The 25,006-nt window shown below is 48.4% G+C and overlaps 1 protein-coding gene across 2 annotated transcripts in view; it reads right to left on the bottom strand.

Moving 5' to 3' along the window:
- The window catches only part of TBC1D15 (TBC1 domain family member 15), a 113,744-nt gene extending 94,642 nt beyond the window's left edge, over positions 1–19,102 (bottom strand). For both annotated transcript variants that reach the window (XR_004540111.1, XM_033951820.1), the window contains exon 1: positions 18,918–19,102. Coding sequence is in view for 1 of the 2 variants with exons in the window: in XM_033951820.1 (XP_033807711.1) it covers positions 18,918–18,929 (12 nt within the window). In the remaining variant the exon portion in view is untranslated. The remainder of the gene's footprint in view (positions 1–18,917) is intronic.
- Between the last annotated feature and the right edge of the window lie 5,904 nt (positions 19,103–25,006).

The raw sequence follows: 25,006 nt of genomic DNA, 5'->3' as shown, positions 1-25,006 counted from the left end.
GATAGTAGATGGTATGGGTGGCAGACTAGATGAGCTGTATGGTCTTTATTTGCCTTCATTTTCTATGGTTCTAAGAAAGAGGTGCCTTGCCTACATCTGTGTGCTTTGTATCACATTATTATGCTTTCCACAGTGATTTAAATAATGTGAATTACAGTAATATAACATGATACTGTGGGTTAAGTCACACTAAAATTATAAATATTTTAGGATATATTTATGGTTTCTTTGGAAGTTATCTATTGAAGATATATTCCATAAGTCAAATAACTTTTTTCCTTTTTTTTTTAAATAGCATTAAATGAGAAATGAAGGCTACAAACTGTCAAAAGCAGACAATGATGAAAGATTTGTTGAGCTAACAGAATGCTGCAACCTAAACGGTCAAAATCACGTTTCTAGTATGCAAAATAGGAAGTGAAATTCCTTTAGGACTGTATTTCCTGTTTTAATAAAAATAAATCTAAAACACACTGGGCTCTCTTCATGAACCTAGATCCAAAACAAGAATTTTGTTCTCCGACATTACCATCAATGAGCTCTGTGTCACCAGGAGATATCACACTACAAAACGAGCACGGCTGTGGTGAACTCAGAGATGAGAAAGGGGTAGGGTGATGGCTCAAGTGAAGACATTGGTTCTCTCATCTGGGAATGCTTGGAACAGAGCTTTCCAATAGAGAATGACACAGGGACAAATTCGGCCTTGTATCTGTAGGAACTCAATTTCCCTGTCCCTACCCCATTCCTGTAAGCTCTGCCTTAACTGCCCAAGCCTTGAACACTTATGATTTTAAAGTGCCTGAGCCTTGTGCAAGCGAGGACAGAGCTTGCAGGAATGGGGTAGGGACAGGGAAAGAACTCACTGGGTCAGGAAAATGAGTTCCCGCAGGAATGGGGAAAAAAATTTGTCCCCATGTCATGCTCTACTTATGGGGCAAAGACCTGGAAAAACTAATTACACATGCAAATAACTATGGTGAATTTAGGAAACACCTAAAAATATACCTGTTCTTGAAGTACCCAGGTAGCTGATCTGCACAATCTCTCCCATAACAACTGATATCTTAAACTGTCAGCCACTAATCTCCAACTATGTAAGTTCCACTCAATCTGTTGCATCTTTGTAATTATTGTAAACTGCATAGAACTTCACGGCCCTGCGGTATATAAACTGTTATTATTATTACTAGTCTTATAGCCCGTTACTTTAACGGGTGCTAGAATATATGTGTGTGTGTCTGCCTTTATTTTTTTCTCTCTCTCCTTAGCCGCTTTCTGTATTTCTGTCTGTCTTTTTTTTTTCCCTTGGTTGTCCACTACCACCCCTTGCCTGCTCCCCCTGTCCATTCTCCCTTCCTTTTACCTCCCCTGTGTCCTCCACCACCCCATCACTGCTCACCTTATCCAGCAGAAGCCCTTCTCCCTTTGTTTTACCTCCCCCTGTCCATCATCACCTCCTTCCTGTTCCCCCCGTCTTCATTTTTCTGCCCCCTCCCAGTTAATCAGCACCTGTTCCCCTGTCCATCAACCCCTTTTCTGCCCCTCCAGTTTCGTGTGTTGCAGCATTTCCCTCCCACCCCACTTCCCTGTGCAGTATTTTCCTCCCCCCATACTTTCCTGCTGAACTCCATGGCCTACTTATGTTAACAGCCTGCAGCTGCGGCCGACATCCGCCTGGGGGGGGAGGGAGTAAGAGAGAGAGAGAGCTTCGGGCGGTCAGCAGCCGCCGCGGCCAACATCCGCCTCGGGCTGCCAAAGAGAGAGAGAGCTTCAGGCGGCCAGCAGCCACCGCGGTCAACATCCGCCTGGGGGGGGGGGGGAGGAAGAGAGAGAGCGAGCTTCGGGCGGGCAGCAGCCGCCGCGGCCGACATCAACTTGTCTTGCCTTGTGAGGCCAGACCATAAGCCGCACATGCGCACTTCCTATGTGTGCTACAGCTCACGGAAAACGGACGCACACATAGGAAGTGCGCTTGTGCGGCTTACCGTTTTATTATATTAGATTATTACTTTCCAAACTGTGGGTCAAGAACCCAAATGGGGTCACAACCTGAGATTATATTAGCGCATCACAATTTTATTTGGCCACAATCAAGGGGTCACATCCACAAAGTGATTGGTAAGCATTGGCCCCAGCTTTTTTTTTGGGGGGAAGGGGGGAATAGTAAAGGAGGCTTAGTCACTGATCCACAGTGCTATTTTACACAATGAAACCTAGTTATTAAAAATAGGGTAACAGTAAAATCTGCCCTAATAATTTCCCCCCTTTCGTATGTATATTAGCCGAGTTCTATTGGTCCAACCAAGTTTCAAGTTTTATTTATATTTGATTAATCGCTTAATTAAAATTATATCTAAGCGAAGTACAGTGTATGAATAAACATAATACTAAAGTAGTAGGTAACATGAAATATTATAAAATTAAGAAATTTATACTAAAATTTACTAACATAGTAAATAACATAAAATATTATAAAAATTAACTATTTATACATTAAGTAATAATATATATTAAAAAAAAAAAGGGATAAAAGTTATAAGGTAAAAGTTCAATTGAAAATTTTTCTTAATTATTATATAATAGGCTAAAAGTTTATAAATGATGTAAAAAAAATATTGCTGCAATGGTTGATCTAAAAAGTGATATAATAGACACCCCGGGGTAGCTGAAAATAAAAATTCCTTGTTCATATCCCTACAGATGCCAGGTGTAACTGAGCTGAAAGTCGTAAAGAAGAAAAAAAAACTACTGGATTCCACCTCCCCCAACCCCTACCCCCCAAAAAAGTAAAGGATCATGTAGTTTTTGGACATACAAATAGGAGCCTGAGGAAGCAATCCGCTTTGAACCGAAAGGTAAAGGCGGAATAGAAATCTGTAATGTTATGTATTATAAAAATTAATACATTTATTTCATTCATTCAATTTTCTATACTGTTCTCCCAGGGGAGCTCAGAACGGTTTACATGAATTTATTCAGGTACTCAAGCATTTTTCCCTGACTGTCCTGTTGGGCTCACAATCTATCTAATGAACCTTAGGGTGGTTAAGTGACTTGCCCAGGGTCCGAAGGAGAAGTGTAGTTTTGAACCCACAACCTCAAGGTGCCGAGGCTGCAGCTTTAACCACTGTGCCTCAAAGTATACTTTCAAAGAAAGGCAGAAGAGAGGCAATAGAAGAGAGCCATTTAAATATATCCATGGCATAAATGTAAGGAGGCAAATCTCTTTCAACTGAAAGGAAGTTCTTGAATGAGAAGATCTAGGATGAAGGTGAAAGGGACAGACTTGGGAGTAATCTAAGGAAATATTTTTTCATGGAAAAGGAGGTGATGTTTTGAAAAGCCTCAAGGTGGATGTGTTAGAGATGAAGAATACATCTAATTCAAAAGAGAGATCCTTTAGTCTTGTCCCGTGCTAAAGGAGAGTAAGGAATAGAAGATGGACAGGAAACTGGATAAGCTATGTGGGATTTACCTATCATCATTTTGTGTGTGCACTGTGCATACAAAATACACAAGCAGAAAACCAGAATGAAAAACAGTAGGCAGTAATTTACAAACAGAGCGATTCACCAGAGCAGCAGGATGCCAGAACCACTTCCAAATGTTGACGTGAAAAGACAGTGGTTTTGGCATCCTGCTGCTACTGTTTTTCATCCTCAAGCCTTTGAGAGGATTCCTGATGAAGACATTATTCGAGTCGAAACACTGGCCGTGTCAAGCTGAGCTGTAATCCGTCTTATGTGATTCGCCAATAAAGTTCATGTGTTCCTAAGGAAGGACTATCCTTTTTTCTGTTTGTGCATCTACTGTGGGGGTACGACATTCCTGTTTCTTTTTGGTTTCATAGAAAACACACAGCACATCAACAACAAATGAGCAAATAAAGCACTAAGCATCAGAGCTGGCCCCCCCAAAAGTGACTACCTGAATAGATGCAGTACTAAAATTTAAAAAACCTGTTATAGCTATAGATAGATCTGAATTAGATTACAATGGTAGCAAAGTGGAAGACCTCCCGACTGATATCAAGATGGAAACATTCTATAATATATTCCAAAAAATTAAATTTTTTGAAAGCATACATAATGTAGACAACTTACTCAAAAAGCACAGTTACTTACCGTAACAGGTGTTATCCAGGGACAGCAGGCATATATTCTCACATGTGGGTGACGTCATCTACGGAGCCCCAATGTGGACAGCTTTTTTCAAGCAAACTTGATTGAAGATTTAAGTTTGCCTGCAGCTCCACGCATGCGTGCCTTCCTGCTCCACTAGAGGGCGCATCCCCTCCTCGTGGTCTCCAGTTCACATAACCAGTAAAGAAGCCAACCTCGGGGAGGCGGGCGGGTTGTAAGAATATATGCCTGCTGTCCCTGGATAACACCTGTTACAGTAAGTAACTGTGCTTTATCCCAGGACAAGCAGGCATGATATTCTCACATGTGGGTGACCTCCAAGCTAACTGAAGAGGGATGGAGGGAAGTTGGCAATTTAAGAAAACAGATTACGCAAAACCGATTGGCCAAAACGGCCATCGCTCCTGGACAATGTGTCCAGGCAGTAGTGGGAGGTGAAAGTATGAACCGAGGACCACGTGGCAGCCTTGCAGATTTCCTCAATGGGTGTGGACCGGAGGAAAGCTACCGAAGCTGCCATCGCTCGGACCCTATGGCCCGTTACTCGACCATGCAGCGCGAGACCAGCCTGAGTGTAGCAAAAAGAAATACAAGTGGCCAACCAGTTGGACAAGGTACGCTTGGAAACTGGGCGACCCAATCGATTAGGGTCGAAGGACAAAAACAGTTGTGGGACTGTCCGATGAGATTGAGTGCGTTGAAGGTAAAAGGCCAATGCTCTCTTACAGTCAAGGGTATGGAGCGCCACCTCACCAGGATGAGAGTGGGGCTTGGGGAAAAACACAGGCAAGACAATGGACTGATTGAGGTGGAAGTCAGACACCACCTTAGGCAAGAACTTAGGATGGGTGCGGAGAACCACCTTGTCATGATGGAATACAGTGAAAGGTGGGTCCACCACCAGAGCCTGCAGCTCACTAACCCTCCGAGCGGAAGTGAGGGCAAGCAGGAAAATCACTTTCCAAGTGAGAAACTTGACATGGCATTTGTCCAGCGGCTCAAAAGGAGGTTTCATGAGTTGAGCTAGAACCACATTAAGATCCCAAACCACTGGGGGAGGTTTGAGAGGAGGGTGAACATTCAAAAGACCCTTCATGAAACGAGAGACTAAGGGATGGAGTGAAAGGGCCTTCCCCTCCAGGGGTGATGAAAGGCAGCAATCGCACTAAGATGTACTCGAATGGAGTTGGTCTTCAGGCCGGAGTGAGATACCTGAAGCAAATACTCCAGGACCAACGACACAGGGACCGACACCGGGTCCTGTCGGTGGGAGGAGCACCAGGACAAGAATCTGGTCCACTTCTGGGAATAGCAGATTCTAGTCGAGGCCTTCCTCGAGGCCTCTAATATCTCCCTGACTGATTGAGACACCGGGAGGGAAGTCAGGGGGAAAGAAACCAAGCAGTCAGATGTAGAGACTGAAGATTGGGATGTAACAGCGAACCCTGACTCTGCGATAGCAGAGAGGGAAACAGAGGCAGAGGCAGCGGATCCCTGGCACTGAGTTGAAGTAGAAGGGAAAACCAAGGCTGGTGCGGCCATCGAGGAGCAATCAGGATCAGAGTGGCTCGCACTGATTTGAGATGGACCAGCGTCCGCAGAATCAGAGGAAAAGGCGGAAACGCGTACAGAAACCTTCCCTCCCAATCCAGGAGGAAGGCGTCGGCCTCTAGACGGTCCGGGGAGTATATCCTGGAGCAGAAGTGAGGCAGTTTGTGATTGAGGGGGGAGGCGAACAGATCTATCTGGGGCGTCCCCCACTTTTCGAACACCTGGCGTAAGGTCTGAGAGTGCAGTGACCACTCGTGAGGCTGGAGGACGCGGCTGAGTCTGTCCGCCAGACAATTTCGTTCTCCTTGTATGTACACCGCTCGAAGGAAGATGTTGTTGGAGATCGCCCACTTCCAGAGGCGCAGAGCTTCCCGACAGAGGGACCATGACCCCGTTCCCCCTTGCTTGTTTACGTATTACATTGCCACCTGGTTGTCGGTTCGGACGAGAACCCGGTCGTGGAGCAGATGTTGAAAAGCCACAGCGGTGAGGTAGATGGCCCGAAGTTCCAGCACGTTGATGTGACAGCGACGCTCCTCTGCCGACCACATCCCCTGAGTGCGTAGGCCATCCAGATGAGCTCCCCAAGCGTACTCCGACGAGTCCGTGGTGAGTACTCTCTTACAGTACATACCGTATGTGCTCTCTTACAGTACATACCGTATGTGCTCTGTATTAGCCTCTCCTTCACTTAAATTGTCAATGTAAACTAGTTTTGATCCTTTGATTGACTTGTAATGTTCTTCTTGTTTTTCAACTGCACTGTATGTAACTCTTCTATTTGTTGTGAACCGCCTAGAACTCCCTGGGTATGGCGGTATACAAAAATAAAATTATTATTTATTATTATTACCTTGCTGTGTGGGGGGGGGGGGAGGAAGAGCAAACCTTTGGAAAGATTTGAAGAGTCGGCCCACCAACGGAGCGATTGTTGCAAGGAAGGAGTCACTGTCACGGGACGATTGATCGGGTCCCAGTCCTGGCGCCATTGGGAGGCCAGGGTCCATTGAGGAATCCTCAGATGGAGACGGGCGAAGGGTATGACGTGGACGGTGGAGGCCATGTGGCCCAGAAGAGTCATCATCTGCCGTGCTGAGGTCAGCGTCGAAATCCTTCGGCTCAGACTTACTAACGTCTCTAGATGCGGAGGGGGGAGGAAGGAACGGAGGCGAGCCGTGTCCAGCACGGCCCCGATGAACTGTAAGGACTGAGAGGGGCGCAGCTGGGATTTTGGAAAGTTTATCTCGAATCCCAGACCCTGAAGGTAAATAATAGTCTGTCGGGTCGCTGAGATAACCTCCTCCCTGGACAGGGCTTTGATCAGCCAGTCGTCCAGGTAGGGGAATACCTGAAAACCCTGAGAGCCTAAGGCAGCTGCGACCACCACGAGGCACTTCGTGAAGACCCGAGGCGATGATGGCAGGCCAAAGAGGAGGACTCGGTATTGTAGGTGCAGGTCTCCCACCTGGAAGCGCAGGAACCTGCGGTGAGCGGGATGCACTGGAACATGTGTGTAAGCTTCCTTCAGATTGAGGGAGCAGAGCCAATCGCCCTCGTTGATCAGAGGATAGAGAGTCGGTAAGGAGAGCATTCGAAACTTTTCCCGCACCAGAAATTTGTTGAGTCGTCTCAAGTCTAGGATTGGGCGCAAGTCTCCCGTCTTCTTCGGTACCAGGAAGTAACGGGAGTAGAATCCTTTCCCCCGTTGGTCGGGGGGAACCACCTCCACTGCCCGCAGGCGAAGCAGGTCTCGAGCTTCTGAGAGAAGGAGGGGTAGCTGAGTCCGATTGGGAGGGCACAGCCTTGGAGGGCTGTCTGGAGGGATCTCCCGAAAGTTGAGAGAGTATCCTGATGAGATCACGCCAAGGACCCATGCGTCCGACGTGACTTGTTTCCAGCGAGGGTAAAAGGCTCGGAGGCGACCCCCGATGGGAAGGATGTCTGGGACTGTGGCGGAGGAGGCAGCCCCCGTCCGCGTATCCCGTCAAAAGGACGGGGATGGTTTTGCAGTTGCGGGCGGCTGGGATTTGGGCGGAGGATGAGATGCGGCGAGGCTGGCACACCTTGCCCCGAGGGAGCTCGACGTGAGGCTCAGGCTGGTCCGGCGCATGTAGGGTCGAGGTCGGGGCCGGTTGCAGATGGGCCAGTGCAGCGGACAGCTCCAACGAGATCATCGCCCGGAGCATGTCCTGAAAAACGGACACGGACAGCATCAAGGGCATGTCCGATGCCGCAGTGCACTCCACCGAGGGCAACCTCGATTTTGAGTATTCCCAGGTGGTGGAGGCACGTCCCGAGGGCTTGGAGGACTTCGCAGGGGCCGAAGGCATGGAACTTCCACCATGCGCCGCCGGTGTCCCCGAGGCTGGCTTCTTCGCCGGTGCGGAATCTGAAGAAGGAAGAGGAGACTTACCCGGAGCCGAGGCTTTCTGCGTACCGGAGGACTTCGGGGTCGAGTCTCGAGGCGGTGCCGAGGTATTCGGGGCTGAGGTCAAGGCCCAGGCCCAGGCCGACCTCGAGGCCGAGGTAGTGGGTTGGTCGGCGGCGAAAAGATCTGCCATGCAGGCTTTCCTTCGACAGAGGGCCCGGTTCTGAAAAGTAGCGCACTGGGGGCAAGAATCTGTTGGATGGGCGGCCCCCAGGCAGAGGATGCACCGGGGATGCGGGTCTGTGATGGAAAGAAGCCGCTCGCACCGGGTGCACTTTTTAAAGCCGGTCAAAGGCCGGGACATAGAAAACGAAACTGGCCGCAACCCAAGTAGCCACGCGGCTGCGGCGACCCGGAAGCCTCCGGATCGGTCAAAACGAAGCAGGAACAATAAATAAAACAAGAAATAAACATGCACAGCGACTTAATCGATAAAAAAAAGGAAAAAATTGCAGTGCTAGAAGGCAGTTGGGGCAGAGCCTAAAAACACACGACTTCTAGGCTCAGCGGAAAAATTTGAACTGGAGACCACGAGGAGGGGATGCGCCCTCTAGTGGAGCAGGAAGGCACGCATGCGTGGAGCTGCAGAGCAAACTTAAATCTTCAAACAAGTTTGATTGAAAAAAGCTGTCTGCATCGGGGCTCCGTAGACGACGTCACCCACATGTGAGAATATCATGCCTGCTTGTCCTGGGATAATATCTAATACCACTGAAACCCATACATAGATATTTTGAGATAGTTGTGTCCATTACTACATTACATTACATTAGGGATTTCTATTCCGCCATTACCTTGCAGTTCAAGGCGGATTACAAAAGAATTATCCAAGATGTATTACAACAAGAACTTACAAAAAAAAAAAAATTGGTCATTTTCAAAAAGAGTAAGAAATGGGTAAGGTTATTTATTTGGGGTAGTTGGCTTTAGTGAGAGGTGGAGTTTGAGACTTGCGGTATTATTTCTTTTTTCAGAGTTTTCTTGAAGAGTATGGTCTTTATTTCTTTTCTAAAAGTCTTGTAGTCCAGGGATGCCGTCAGTAGATTGGTGATTTGGTTGTCTAGTTTGGCTGCTTGAGTGGCCAGGAGGCCATCATATAGTTTTTTTCCGTTTGACCTCCTTAATTGGGGGGTATGAGAATGGGGTGTGAGTTTTCCTATGTCTGGTTGCGGTGTTGTGGATGAGGCGGTTATTCAGGTCGTTTGGACTGTCTCCGTATAAAATCTTAAATAGTAGGCAGTAGAATTTAAATTGTATTCTTGCTGGGATCGGAAGCCAGTGCAATTGGAGATATGCTTCTGTATGCTTTGAAAAAGTTTTTATTTTTTGGAATATGTTGTAGAATGTTTCCATCTTGATATCAGTTGCGAGGTCTTCCACTTTGCTGCTATTGTAATCTAATTTTAAGTGTAATACTAGTACAGTCATAGAACCTCTGTTCTCCCTTCCCTATTACTCCATTCGTAACTCTCCCCTCCTCAAACAGCTATAACAAACATTCGCTAATTCCTTATATTGTAAGTCGCCTTGAACCTGTTTAGGTATAGCGTGAGTCTAAAATACTAGATTAGATAGAAATGAATTAGGTTACAATCTATGGTAGCAAAGTAGAAGACTTGATGCCACATTTATTTAGTTTAGAAGTCACTTAGGGCTCCGTTTACTAAGCTGCGTTAGCGTTTTTAGCACAAGCTAAACACGCGCTACGCGGCTAGAACTAACGCCAGCTCAATGCTGGCGTTAAGGTCTAGCGTGCACGGCAATTTAGCATGCGCTACTCTGCGCGTTAAAGCCCTAACGCAACTTAGCAAAAGGAGCCTTTATTGTACTAAAAACTCAAAGCTGCATACAACCATAAATAACCAAGTATATAATCTATATAATAAAACCCTAGCCGCTCATGCACACTCTTAAATGCGTGCTTCCATGATTTATAGGACTGTGGCCGCAGGAGTGCGCATGCGCGAGTCCCCAGCCTTCTTCCCAGCACCTACCTACACTGCCGACAGGACTGGCTGCCAGCGCTGGACTCTCCACAATATTCGGCTCCTCTCACCAGCGTCGGAGAAGGCTTCCGACGCTGGCAGGGATCGAGAGGAGACACGGCGACACCTCGCGGGAAGGGAAGCACCGAAAAACCACTCCAGCCGCTACGTTCTTCGCGGTCCCGACTCCAGCAGCGTGTGCAGCACTCTACACACGCTGCTTCGGGGCCTTCTACTGCCCTGATTTGCTCTGACGCGTATCTGATGATGTCATCAGGGACGTGCCAGAGTAAATCAGGGCAGTAGAAGGCCCCAAAGCAGCGTGTGTAGAGTGCTGCACACGCTGCTGGAATCGGCAGATTTGTCGGGACCACAGGAAGGGAAGGGGTGGGTAAGGGAAATGCTACTGCTGCACAGGGAAATGGTGTGGGGGGAGGGAATGCTGCTGCTGTGGCTGCTGCACAGGGAAGTGGGGGTGGGGATCGAAATGCTGCTGTACAGGGAAGTAGGGTGGGGGAAATGCTGCTACACAGGGACATGGAGGGGGAGGGAATGCTGCTGTGGCTGCTGCACAGGGAAATGGGGGAGAAAGAAAGACAGACAGCTAGCACCCGTTAATGTAACGGACTAAAATACTAGTAATGACATAAAATTAAGAATAAAAATACAATAAGACACAGAAACATATGAGAATTTGAGTGTCTGCCAAGTACTTGTGACCTGGATTAGACACTGGACTAGATGAACCATTGATCTGACCCAGTATGGCTATTCTTATGTTCTCATAAAAAAGAGAGTCCTATAAAACAAAAAATGATTTGTAAAAACAAAGATCATTTCAAAGCAGTAGAAAACAATCTGGTTTTACATGCCTTTCTCCTAAATGAGTTTCAAAAAGAAGAGGCTGCATTATTAAAAAATGCCTATCCCATGAGCATCTACCAAACATATTTTGGCTAAGGAAGAGTAATGACAGAAGGTAGTCCTGGCAAGATCTCAACCGTCAGTTGGGAACAAACATTCAATCTGTTTCTTAAGTAAAGACACAGATGCTCCTGAAAAGTATGAAAGGTCAAAATTATTTCACTCGCAGGCAGCCAATGTAACAGTTTTAGAACACGTGAAACATGATCAGAAAATGTTAGGCCTTTTAAAATGCTGATCACCCTATTTTGAATAAATTGAAGTTTATTCAACTGATTTTTTTTCTTTAAACCACTGTATAAATCAATAGTCCAACCTAATTATGATAAATACACAAGTAATAATGACCACCCATCCTGAGTCAAATATTGCCACAATTTATGAAAAAGATACTGCCACATGGGAACCACCATTAAATAAATTATTACAGTACATTTATAGACCGCAAAACCTGCCAGATCGATGCAGTTTACATAAAGCACAGTTACTTACCGTAACAGGTGTTATCCAGGGACAGCAGGCAGATATTCTCACATGTGGGTGACGTCATCTACGGAGCCCCAACGCGGACAGCTTTTCAAGCAAACTTGATTGAAGTTTCAAGTTTGCTATGCTGCACCACGCATGTGCATGCCTTCTCCCTCCACTAGAGGGCGCATCCCCACCTTGTGGTCCTCAGTTCTGTTTCTTCCGCGGAGCCAGAAACCCTGTTGTGTTTTTGCTCCGTGCTAAATTGCCTTCTGTCACCGCGGCTGGGTTGTTTTTCTTAGTCGCTGTGAATTTTTTTGTTTTTCCTTCTATCGCGCAGTAGTAATCCGTTTGTTCGCGGCCTTGTTTTTTGTTCATGTCCCGACCCTTGTCGGGCTTTAAGAAGTGCACCCGTTGCGATCGGTTGCTCTCCATCACCGATCTTCACCGGTGGTGCCTTGTCTGCCTGGGTGCGGATCACCCGACGGACTCTTGCACTAGGTGTTCCACCTTCCAGCCTAGAGCGCTCCGCCGCCGGCGTGCCCAAATTACAGAATTTGTGACTTAATCATTAATGTCCCCAAAATCTTACAAACAAAGATGTTTTCAATAGTTTTTGGACATGCAAATAGGAGCCTGAGGAAGCAAACAAGATACGTAACTCGGAATCCTGACTTGGACTCGTATCCAATTATACATCCAACAACACCCCCCTGGATCCTCATCTCTAGCTTTACTGGTATCAATAACAGAAGAAAATCTCAGGAAGGGCATAAAGGAAAAAGTTGATTTTTTTTCCCCCATAGCAATTCAAACTTCTGCCAATTCCAAAATAATGAAAGGTCACTTTCCATCTCTGAACAGCAAACAGGAATTGATGTAATTAAATAATGAGGGTAATGCCACAAACTTCATGAATATCAGCTGCAAAATACTACTTTTCAATCAGATGAACAGGTTGTGTACAGATATTACAAAGTAGAGATAAAAGAAGAGATTCCAGCTTTCAGAGGCATGAGGAATTCTTCTTTAAACTGTATTTCAAGAGTTCTATTACTCATTAAAGATGTCAACCAATCTAAAACATTATCACCAACACCCCATGATCCTGATCAGAATTAAGGCAACTTGAAAAGCTTTTTATTTAAGGATGCATTCATGCCATCACTAAACACTCCATTTTTTTTTCCTTTACTAGTTTCTTTATTTAATCCCTTCCAAGTTGTTTTTTCCTTAAAATTTTTCTAACCTATAATATATGTATATCTACCAGTTAGTCTGTATAATTTGTATCTCATAAGTATGTCTGTGTGTTCTAATTTCATGTTACTCAATTTTAATTTTTCTTTTGTACTTCGCTTAGAAGCCTTGATAAGCGATTGAACCAAATTTTAATGAAAACTTGAAACAACTAAATCTGAGTGCTTATCCAGATGTTGCCCAATATCATCTTGAGTTCTTGCACAGCAAGACAGATGCAGGAGTCATCTGTATTGAAGTCATGGAAGATTAAGGAATGATTAAGGGGATCACAAACAGATCTGAAAAGATTATCATGCCGTTATACCGGGCCATGGTATGCCCCTACCTGGAATACTGCTTCCAACACTGGTTGCCGTACATGAAAAAGGACATAGTACTACTCGAAAGGGTCCAGAGAAGAGCGACTAAAATGGTTAAGGGTCTGGGGGAGTTGCCGTACAACGAGAGGCTAGAGAAACTGGGCCTCTTCTCCCTTAAAAAGTAAAGACAGAGGGGATATGATCGAAACATTCAAGATACTGAAGGGAATTTACTTAGTAGAGAAAGAGATTGTTCATCCTCTCCAAGGTGAAGAGAATGAGAGGGCACTCTCTAAAGTTAGAAGGGAAAAGATTCCGTACAAATGTAAGGAAGTTCTTCTTCACCCAGAGAGTGGTAGAAATCTAGAACGCTCTTCCGGAGGCTGTTATAGGGGAAAGCACCCTTCAGGGATTCAAGATAAGGTTGGATAAGTTCCTACTGGAACAGGACATACGCAAGGCTAGACTCAAATAGGGCATTGGTCTTTGACCTAAGGGCCGCCGTGTGAGTGGACTGCTGGGCACGATGGTCCACTGGTCTGACCCAGCAGCAGCAATTCTTATGTTCTTAAAAAAATCAGATGACCGAGAGAGGGAGTACAGAAAGGAGAGCCTATTATAAAGCCCTGCAATATGCCAACTGATAACGGGCAGGGCAGTGGAAAATGATCCTGCAAGAGACACACTGAAAGCTACAAAGACTTAGGAGTGAGGTTCATTAATGTCAATGTATGCACAAAAAGCACAGTTACTTACCGTAACAGTTGTTATCCAGGGACAGCAGGCAGATATTCCCACACATGGGTGACGTCACCAACGGAGCCCCGCAGCGGACAGCCTCGAAAGCAACTTGCTTGAAGATCTCGAGCTTTCGAGTGCTGCATGCGCGCGTGCCTTCCCGCCCGAACTAGGGGGCGCATCTCCTGTGAGGATCCTCAGTTCAGATACCAAGCTAAGAAGCCAACCAGGGGAGGTGGGTGGGTTGTGGGAATATCTGCCTGCTGTCCCTGGATAACAACTGTTACGGTGGAGGGTGATCTGGGGGCACCTGAAGCAGGCGCAGAGAGTATCCCTCGCGGATGACTGTGAGGACCCAAAGGTCCGATGTAATGGTTTCCTAGGCAGATGTAAAAAGGGAAAGGCGACCTCTGATGGGTAGGGAGGAGTTCGGATGCAAGGAGGTTGGAATGCTCACCACTGGACCGTCAAAAAGACAGAGTGGGTTTGGATGGAGCAGGCGTCTGAGATTTCTGAGGATGTTGTTGTTGAGGCCGTCTAGGTGGAGGCCTAGAAAAAGCTGGCGTGGACTTCATAGGGTAGCGACGAGCTGGAGTCTTGTACGCTCTAGTCGCAGGAGGTTTTGGTTTAGGGCGAATAAGAGAGGCGAAGGAGCGTTCATGCTCAGAGAGCCGTTTAGTAGCCGCCTCAATCGAGTCATCAAAAAGCTCAGAACCTTGGCATGGCAGGTTCGCTAAACGATCCTGTAAGTTGGGATCCATGTCCACAATTCTGAGCCATGCGAGACGACGCATGGCCACTGCAAACGCAGAGACCCGAGAAGAAAGTAGAAATGCATCATAAGATGCCTGCAACATAAAGAGACACAATTGCGAGAGAGATTGAAGAATTTGTTTATATTCCGCAAGGCGTTCTCTGGGCCAGTCTGGGCAAAAGGATGACAACTGCTTCAAAAAGTAATTAAAATAAGAAGTGAAGACATAGTTGTAATTAAGAATTTGGTTAGTCATCATCGAATTCTGATAAAGTCTTCGCCCAAACTTATCCATAGTCGGTGTATGCTCTGCTTGGGGACGACCCATGCCTCGATGAAACAGAGGAGGCAACAGTACTCTGGGAGTGAGGCACATGCTTCGAAGGTAGATCCAAAGGCCTCGAGCTCCTCGAGGAAGGAATCTTCGAAGACTTAGAGCGGTGCTTCGATCGAGGCAAAGACTTCTTCGAAGCTCGGTCAGGTGAAGAGTCTGAGGAAGAGACCCGAGACCTGCGACGAGGAGACCACCGACGAGACAGAGACTGCTGCTCAGGCTGGACTTGTGAAGACAAGGTCGAGGTCGGGACCAACTGAGCCACAATTGAGGAAATTTGTGTTGTTAAAATGAACTTAAGCATGTCCTCAAACATGGGGACAGAGACCAAGGGACTCGGAGTCACCGGAGGCCTCTTGCGTTCCAATGAGGGCGACCTCGGAGGAGAGTATTCCCTCGATTTGGAAGCACGTTTGGAGGACGGTCTAGAAGACGGAGCCGAACCTGGAGCTCCAGGTTGCGAGGCACTAGACTCCGTTGGCTTCTTAGGAATGGTACCTGAAAAGGAAGCAAGAGACTTACCCCCCAATCCAGGCTTCGAGGACACCGAGGAGGCCTTCGAGGCCGAGGACCCGGAGGTCTTCGAGGCCGAGGCCTGCAGAGGAGGCGAAGCCGAAACCTTCGTACTCGAGGCTTGCCCCGAAGTGTAGGGTTTCACAGATGCCTCGGTCAAGGTCACCTCTTTTTCGGGGTCCATTCGAGGAAAAAGCTCGAAGAACCTGTCGCAGCGGCGCTTAAAGGCACGAGGTTGAAGAGTGAGGCAGCGAAGGCAGTCTTCTGGGCGATGGGTCGTCCCCAAGCAGAGCATACACCGACTATGGGGGTCAGTTATGGAAATAGTCCTGCCACACTGGTAACACCGTTTGAACCCGGTAACAGGCCGGGACATAGAAAGGACAAAGTCCGTGTCGAGAACGAGGGAGAGAGGCCTAGGCCTCAAGCTCCCAACCCGACGCAAAAAAACAAAAACTTAAATTGTTTTTTTTTTTACTTTTACAATAAGAAATAAAATAAAATAAAGAACACAGCGACCGAACAGAATAACAAACACTACTCAGCTGCGGTGAAGAGAAGGCACAACGCTACGGGAACTAAGTCGACAAGTCTTCTCAGCTCCGCAGAAAACGTTGAACTGAGGATCCTCACAGGAGATGCACCCCCTAGTTCGGGCGGGAAGGCATGCGCGCATGCGCGATGCAGCATTCGAAAGCTCGAGATCTTCAAGCAAGTTGCTTTCGAGGCTGTCCGCTGCGGGGCTCCATTGGTGACGTCACCCATGTGTGGGAATATGCTGCCTGCTTGTCCTGGGATAATTAACACATTTTGGAGTTAGAACCGTGTTTTAGAGTTCAAGTAAGGAAAAAAAAATTAAGAAGCAAATTATGATCAATGGTGCCAAAAGCAGTCCAAGGGTCAGGGAGTCACAATGAATATGTGGTTAGAGCAGGGGACTGAGAAGCAGGGAAGCCATGGGTCAAACACTGCTAACGCTCCTTGTGACCTTGGACAAATTACATCACTCTGTTGCTCAGATACAAACTCAGTTTCCTTTCTCTGGAAGTCTATCTACTGGTTTAAAAAAAAGGTTTGGACAAGTTCCTGGAGGAAAAGTCCATAAACTGCTGTTGAGACAGACATGGGAGAAGCCACTGCTTGCCCTGGATCAGTGGCATGGAATGCTGCTACTATCTGGGTTTTTGCCAGGTACTTGTAACCTGAATTGGTTTTCATGAAGACAGGACACTGGTCTAGAAAGTCCATTGGTCTGATCTAGTATGGCTATTTTTATTTTCTTATGTACTAGAACCTAACGCTCCATGAGCTACTAATGAATCCATGCACTTACAAAATGCAAGAACTAGATCAAAATACAGTAAAACTTTGGTTTGTGAGCATAATTCATTCCAGAAGCATGCTTGTAATCCAAAGCACTCGTATATCAAAGCGAATTTCCCCATAGGAAATAATGGAAACTCAGACGATTTGTTCTACAACCAAAAAATTTTAATACAAAATACTATACGTGGACCTCGCTAGTTTAGAACAGTCACTACACTCCCACTGCGTCAGAGAGAGAAGAACCATCGGCTCAGTTGTGATGATGTGGCGTGTGTATACTGTATGTACTCGTATTGCAAGACTGCTTTTTTAGAACAGTCACGACACTCTTGCAGTGTCAGAGTGAGAACCATCGGCTCAATTGTGACGCATGTATACTGTATGTACTCGTATTGCAAGACCTTGCTTGTATATCAAGTTAAAATTTAATCAAATGTTTTGCTTGTCTTGCAAAACACTTGCAAGCCAAGTTACTTGCAATCCAAGGTTTTACTGTATGATGAAACCCAACCAACCAGACTTTACTAAGGTGGACTTTTACAAAGGTTTGCTGCTAGAAGAAAGCTACTAATCTCCCTCCCCTTTTACAAGCTATGCGGCAAAAGCCCCAAATCCCTTTAAATCAGAGCAATTACAGCAGCAGTTTTGTAAAAAGTAGTTATTAAAACTTGAAGGCTTTGTTTTCTCTACTATAATTTAATGAAACTACTGAGTTGTACTAAGATTCTGGATAAGAATTAGCAAAAATATAGTTTAAAAGTCAGATAAACTTGGAGAATTTTGAATTTTTTTTTTTTACACAGAGTTCTGCTAGGAGTGCCTCAGCTGTGCATATAATACAGAACAGAATAAACTCTTTCCGGCTAAAATCCAGTTAGGTGGTGAGAATAGTTCTTCTTGAGCACAGCAGGCCGGAAGGATTTGACAAGTGTGAGTAAACCTCCTGAAAGAGATATAGTGCACACGCATGCTACCCATTTGTATAACAGCAAAGGTACATAAATCTAATCTAATCTTCTATTTGTGTGTCGCTCATACCTATACAGGCTCAAGGTGACTTTAAAGAGAAGTAAGAGGGGAGAGAGTGGAGGTGGATAGGAAAGAGGGAGAGAGTGGAGGTGGATAGGAAAGAGGGAGAGAGTGGAGGTGGATAGGAAAGAGGGAGAGAGTGGAGGTGGATAGGAAAGAGGGAGAGAGTGGAGGTGGATAGGAAAGAGGGAGAGAGTGGAGGTGGATAGGAAAGAGGGAGAGAGTGGAGGTGGATATGTACGATGGAGAGGAGGGAGAGAAAGAGGGAGAGAGAGGAGGTGGATAGGTAAGATGGAGAGGAGGGAGAGAGTGGAGGTGGATAGGAAAGAGGGAGAGAGAGGAGGTGGATATGTAAGAGGGGAGAGAGAGGAGGTGGATATGTAAGAGGGGAGAGAGTGGAGGTGGATAGGTAAGAGGGGAGAGAGTGGAGGTGGATAGGTAAGAGGGAGAGAGTGGAGGTGGATAGGTAAGATGGAGAGTAGGGAGAGAGTGGAGGTGGATAGGTAAGAGGGAGAGAGTGGAGGTGGATAGGTAAGATGGAGAGTAGGGAGAGAGTGGAGGTGGATAGGTAAGAGGGGAGAGAGAGGAAGTGGATAGGTAAGAGGGGAGAGAGAGGAGGTGGATAGGTAAGAGGGGAGAGAGAGGAGGTGGATAGGTAATAGGGAGAGAGAGGAGGTGGATAGGTAATAGGGAGAGGAGGGAGAGAGAGGAGGTGGATAGGTAAGAGGGAGAGAGAGGAGGTGGATAGGAAAGAGGGAGAGGAGGGAGAGAGTGGAGGTGGATAGGAAAGAGGGAGAGAGAAGAGGTGGAGAGGTAAGATGGAGGGGAGGGAGAGAGAGGAAGTGGATAGGTAAGAGGGAGAGGGAGGGGAAGGGGAGAGAAAAAGAGGGGAAGTAGAAAGAGTCAAGTATGTACGTCTTAGTCTACTTTAGGGCATCATTTGAAGCAATGCCCAGAAGATGAGGACGCTGCAATCGACGTGTCTTTGGAAACGCCGGCGATAATCTGCTACGCGCATAACCAGCGACGACGACTAAACACGGCCAAAGCAAAGCAGGGCTTAAGCGAACTAGACGGCCAACTAAGGCGCTCCCCCCTGCGGCTAAGTGGGCTTGAACGCTGTCAAGACAGGAAGCCGTGGCCACCCCTCTCCAGCCTACCTTCAAGCTCATGTCGGAGGTCGCCCGCGACCGGCCCCGCACTTCGGCTTCTCGGCGCCCCCCTTCTGACGCAACTTCTCTCCTTCGGCCGCGTCCCGGAAACAGGAAGCAGCGTCAGAGGAGGCGGAGGCGGAGTAGAGCGCTCGCTCAGAGGAGGGAGGGGGCGGGGCCGGGCAGACTGACAGGCGGTCGGCTTCCTTTGAGAGCTGGCGCCGGCGTCGAGCTCGTTTGACCCGCCTGGGTGCTGAGGTGTCCCGGGAGGTGATTGGAGGTCACCGCCAAGGGGCGGGGAGGAGCCGTCGCACGCCTCAGTTTGCTATTGGCTTCGCCCGGGGTCAATAAAGGGCAACGAGAGCCTGCGAAGCCTCTCCTGGACGCCAGCGTTGCGCTTAAGGTGATGATGCGCTGCAGCCCGGCCGCTCACATACCCTGCACGTGCCTTGGTCTATCAAACACGCAAGAGCGAGTCCATGCCCCAAAGAGCTTACACTCTAATTATGACACGGGTGCTCCGGGGTGTGTGTGACAAGTGGCTTGCCTGTTTCTTAAACCCCCGCATTTGATTGATAAGGATTCGTTCATGTCCTGGATTGCAGTGAGAATAGATGTGTATTTAGTGATTTCCTGAATTGAAGGTAGGAAGGGAGCTGACGCAAGCAGGCTGGAAGGCAGTTCCAAAGCTTAGGTAGACTCTAAGAGGGATTTGACATGGAGAGGGGTTTAAAAAAAAAAGATTTTCCTTTTTAATCAGGTTGAACATTAATTGCCTAAAGCAGATTCTGTGCATCAGTCATGGAGACATGGTTTTCAAAAAACTGTGGATGCACAATCAGGAGTGTCAAATTTGGCCCGCGATTGGACCCAGTGGCGTACCTAGGGGGGCGGGGGGGGGGGGGCGAGCCGCCCCGGGTACCAGCCCTGAGGGGGTGTTCCCGGCCTTGCCGCTCAGTCCCCCCCCACGCCCGAAGGACCGCTCGCCCCACTGACCTTCCAGCACACCTATGAAGCAGCCCGCAGCAGGATCGCGACGTCAGCAATCCCTCAGCTGCTTGGGCGCTGCTTCCTGGCCGCGGTCCCGTCCCTCCTCTGACGCACTAGACGTCCGCACTAGACGCCCGCACTAGACGTCCGCACTAGACGTCCCCACGTAGACGTCCGCACTAGACGTCCCCACGTAGACGTCCGCACTAGACGCCCGCACTAGACGCCCGCACTAGACGTCCCCACTAGACGCCCGCACTAGACGTCCGCACTAGACGTCCGCACTAGACGCCCGCACTAGACGTCCGCACTAGACGCCCGCACTAGACGTCCCCACTAGACGCCCGCACTAGACGTCCGCACTAGACGTCCGCACTAGACGTCCCCACTAGACGTCCGCACTAGACGTCCCCACGTAGACGTCCGCACTAGACGTCTAGTGCGGGCGTCTAGTGCGGACGTCTACGTGGGGACGTCTAGTGCGGACGTCTACGTGGGGACGTCTAGTGCGGACGTCTACGTGGGGACGTCTAGTGGGGACGTCTAGTGCGGACGTCTAGTGGGGACGTCTACGTGGGGACGTCTAGTGCGGGCGTCTAGTGCGGACGTCTACGTGGGGACGTCTAGTGCGGACGTCTAGTGCGGGCGTCTAGTGCGGACGTCTACGTGGGGACGTCTAGTGCGGACGTCTACGTGGGGACGTCTAGTACGGGCGTCTACGTGCGGACGTCTACGCGTGCGCGTCCTCGTGCGCGCGTCTTACATTCAGCACCAAGTGGCAGAAACCTAAACCCCAAACTCAGATAAATGCATTCCCAGGCCTTGTTCTCCCCTCCTCCAGGTCAGATTGCTGTTGAAAGCTGAGGCAACAGGAAATACGTCAGCCTCGGGGAGGATCGGAACTCAAGCTGGAGGAGGATGCACAAGGTTCTCACGGAGAAATTCACAACCACTCCCTGCAGCTCATAACCCAAATTCCACTCAGCCTGAGAAGGGTTCCGGCACGCAAACTGTTCAACAGCAGCCGAATCAGACAGCGTGCAGTGTCAGGGGGCTTTGTTACCCGGTCGCATGACTGCTGAAGGCAGCCAAAGCCAGAAAATGTGAACTTTAGGACTGAAGAAAAGGCGAGGGAAAACCTCACTCCTCCCTTGCAATAGGGACACCCTCCTTCTCCCCCCCCCTCTACAGCTCTAACTATGTACCTCACTCCTGCTGGCCCTAGTGCCCTCCATCACACACAGATCTACTAATATACCCCGTTCCTTCCTCGCAGTGCCTTCCCCCCCCCCCTCCAGATGGCTTCACATGCAGAAAGAAAGTAGGGCGTCTCATTATTTCTCCAGTGCTGGTGCCAAGAAGCAGACAGAGATTCTGATGTACTAAGGAGCACTTTCTCAGAAGCAAAACCTCCCCCCTCCCCAGGAGTGCAGAATTTGGTTTGAGTTGGGTTTGAACTTGCCAGGGCTGGACAAATTTCTTTCAGTTTGGTCCCAGGTATAGACAGAGCGTCTATTGCCTTTTAACTGGATTCCAAGCCTGAAAACATGTTTCCAAGGGTCGGTCCTTGAGGGGGTCGGTCGGCACGGAGACGGAGAGGTATTAGAACTGGGTCAGATCCCTGAAGAAGCTCATTCTCCTTCTATCAGTTTGGTTCGGTGCAGTGGCGTACCTAGGGGGGGGCGGGGGGGGCGGGCCGCCCCGGGTACCAGCCCTGAGGGGGTGTTCCCGGCCTTGCCGCTCAGTCCCCCCCCACGCCCGAAGGACCGCTCGCCCCACTGACCTTCCAGCACACCTATGAAGCAGCCCGCAGCAGGATCGCGACGTCAGCAATCCCTCAGCTGCTTGGGCGCTGCTTCCTGCGCCGCGGTCCCGTCCCTCCTCTGACGTCAGAGGAGGGGGCGGGACCGCGACGCAGGAAGCAGCTCCTAAGTAGCGCAAATATAGCTGACGTCGCGATCCTGCTGCGGCTGCTTCATAGGTAGTGCGGGGAGGCCAGGGGGGCGAATGGTCCTTCGGGGTGGGTCGGGGCATCAGGCCTTCAGGGTGGGGCGGGCGGGCGGGCGGGCAGGCAGACTTTCAAGGGGGAGGGGGGTGACAGGCAGGCAGGCAGGCCTTCAAGGGGGGGTGCAGGTCTTCGGGGGGGGGTGCAGACCTTCAAGGGGGTGCAGGCCTTCAAAGGGGGGACAGGCAGGCAGGCCTTCAAGGGGGGGACAGGCCTACAAGGGGGGGGGGACAGGCCTACAAGGGGGTGCAGGCCTACAAGGGGGGGGGACAGGCCTTCAAGGGGGGACAGGCCTTCAGGGGGGGTGCATGCCTTCAGGGGGGGGTGCCGACCTTCAAGGGGGTGCAGGCCTTCAAGGGGGTGCAGGCCTTTGGGGGGGTGCCAACCTTCAAGGGGGGGTGCAGGCCTTCAAGGGGGGGGACAGGCCTTCAAGGGGGGACAAGCAGGCAGGCCTTCAAGGGGGGGACAGGCCTACAAGGGGGTGGGACAGGCCTTCAAGGGGGTGCAGGCCTTTGGGGGGGTGCCAACCTTCAAGGGGGGGGACAGGCCTTCAAGGGGGGACAAGCAGGCAGGCCTTCAAGGGGGGGTCAGGCCTTCAAGGGGGGGACAGGCCTACAAGGGGGTGGGACAGGCAGACCTTTAAGGGGGGACAGGCCTACAAGGGGGTGGGACAGGCAGACCTTTAAGGGGGGATAGGCCTTCAAGTGGGGACAAGCAGGCAGGCCTTCAAGGGGGGGTCAGGCCTTCAAGGGGGGGGACAGGCCTTCGGGGGTGCAGGCCTTCGGGGTGGGTGCAGGCCTTCGGGGTGGGTGCAGGCATTCGGGGTGGGTGCAGGCCTTCGGGATGGGTGCAGGCCTTCAGGGAGGGACAGACCTTCGGGTGGGGGGTACAATCCTTCGGGGAGGGTGCAGGCCTTCAGGGGTGGGGTTTAGGCCTTCAGAGGGGGACAGACCTTCGGGTGGGAGGTAAAGTCCTTCGGGGGGTGCAGGTCTTCAGGGGTGGGGTGTAGCCCTTCGGAGGGGGGACAGACCTTCGGGGGAGGGGGGTCCTGGTGTAAAAGTACACAGAGGGAGAGAGGGAAGGGGGGGTTCAAAGATACGTGCATATGCCAGACTTTGGGGGTTAGAAATAATGGGTCTAAAAACAGAGGAGTGGGAGAGAGATGGTGCATAATGGGATTTAGGGAGGGAAGGAACAGAAAGGGAGAGAACTTGGAAACAGGGGATGGTGTGGAGGGGGGATAGAGATACTGGATAGGAGGATAGTTGGGAACAGAAAGGGAGAGATGGTGGATCCTGGGGTGGTGGGGAGTTGAGAAAAGGTGAATCTGTGGATGGAGACAAAAAAAAGGAAAGATGCCAGATCTCCGGGAGAGGGAAGGGAAACGGAAGGGGAGAACAGAGATGGCAGACGGATGGTTAGCACGGAGAAAGGAGACCCTGGCAAGCAAGACAACAAGAGCCTGGGACCAACAAGATTTGAATATTGATCAGAGAACAAAAGGTAGAAAAAATAATTTTATTTTCTGTTTTGTGATTACAATATGTTAGATTTGAAAAGTGTACATGAGACAGCTTGAAATGGGAACTTTTCTATTTTTGTGAATGGCAAGGCTGAGTTCAGTTAAAATATATGCTTTATAAGAAAATATAATAATGTGTTTTATAAAGTTTATAAGCATTGCTGGCATACTCGGTGAGGTGTTCCTAGTGTTGGTGGTGGTGGTAGCATGTCAGTGTGTTGAGAGGAAGAGGTAGTCTGGGAAATTCTGCTGAGCAAACTCTGGGCCCATTTCCACCCCCAGTTAGTCCACTCCACTCAACTGGTTCACACACTGAGTGGGTCTTTGGGTGTTATTTCTGGGTAGTTGTTTTAGAATCTCTTCCAGTGGTTTGTCAGTATCTCCTTCTGGTCCAAGGAAGGAAACTTTGTCAACCTTAGCATTGACCTTCAGAATATGTTTGTAACAGCGCTGCTTGTGTGGCATTAGGCTATGTAGTGATCGAAAGAAAAAAACAGACCTTTGCACATTTTTGCACTATATGGTGGGTGTATGAGGAGATTCATTTCCTGCACAGTTAAGTCCATGTGAAGTTACCTTGTGCTGTATTTGACATCTAGCAAGGTCTCTGTTTGGAAGGAAAGATCTAAGCTTAAAAATGAAGTGGCCAGAAGTTATGTTAAAAGTAGATAGCGTAGCTGGTTTTAAGAAAGGTTTGGACAAATTCCTGGAGGAAAAGTCCATTGTCTGTTATTAAGACATGGGGGAAGCGTCTGCTTGCCCTGGATTGGTGCACTCAGTTGTTCCCACTTGGAGAACCTATTGACTTTTACTGCTTTTCAGTGTGGCTTTAACATTTTTGCTATTCAGTATACCTAAACTATTATTCAGTAGAAAAAATTTGTTTGTTCAATCAAATCCTGTGTGGACATTGGACTTCTATGAGTGAATGTTCTGCTTGATTGAACAAACTACATTTTTTCTACTGAATAATAGTCTAGGTACAATGAAAGTAAATAGCAAAAATGTTTGAGTAGATAATTAAGGAAATCTTTTTCATATTGCTTGCTTATGGACTGGGAAAAAAGACTGTTCAAGCAAATGTCTCCAGAACTGCTTTAATGGAAAAATGTGATTTTTTTTTTTTAAAGTACTTTGTGAAATTTATTGTTGTTGTGAAATTTATTGTTATACTTTGTTTAAACTTAAAAAGCGGTGTCATTAACAGTGAATCTAATCGAAAAATCGATTCAACAGGGTGAATCGGATCGAATGAAATATTTTTCTCTGAATCGGGCAGCACTATTGGCTACCATGAGAATGGGCTACTGGGCATGATGGACCATTGGTGTGACCCAGTTAGGCTATTCTTATGTTATGTTCTCATCTGTAGGGGCCTTTGTTTTCACTTCTTATTTTAATGTATTTTTTTCCTGGGAACTTATCAGTGTTTTTTTATAATGGAAACAAAAATGGAAGAGAATTAATGTGTGTGGAATGGGGGGGGGTAACTAATTTCTTCAGCTAAATAATTCAATCCACTTCAAACAGACATAGGAGAACTCACGCACCATTCACACACCCTCCAACCAAAAACGTCAA

This window comes from Geotrypetes seraphini, chromosome 7 (genome assembly GCF_902459505.1).
Source record: "Geotrypetes seraphini chromosome 7, aGeoSer1.1, whole genome shotgun sequence".
Taxonomy (NCBI): domain Eukaryota; kingdom Metazoa; phylum Chordata; class Amphibia; order Gymnophiona; family Dermophiidae; genus Geotrypetes; species Geotrypetes seraphini.
The sequence above is the reverse complement of the archived record's forward strand: the minus strand, read 5'-3'. Positions and strand labels throughout refer to the sequence as shown.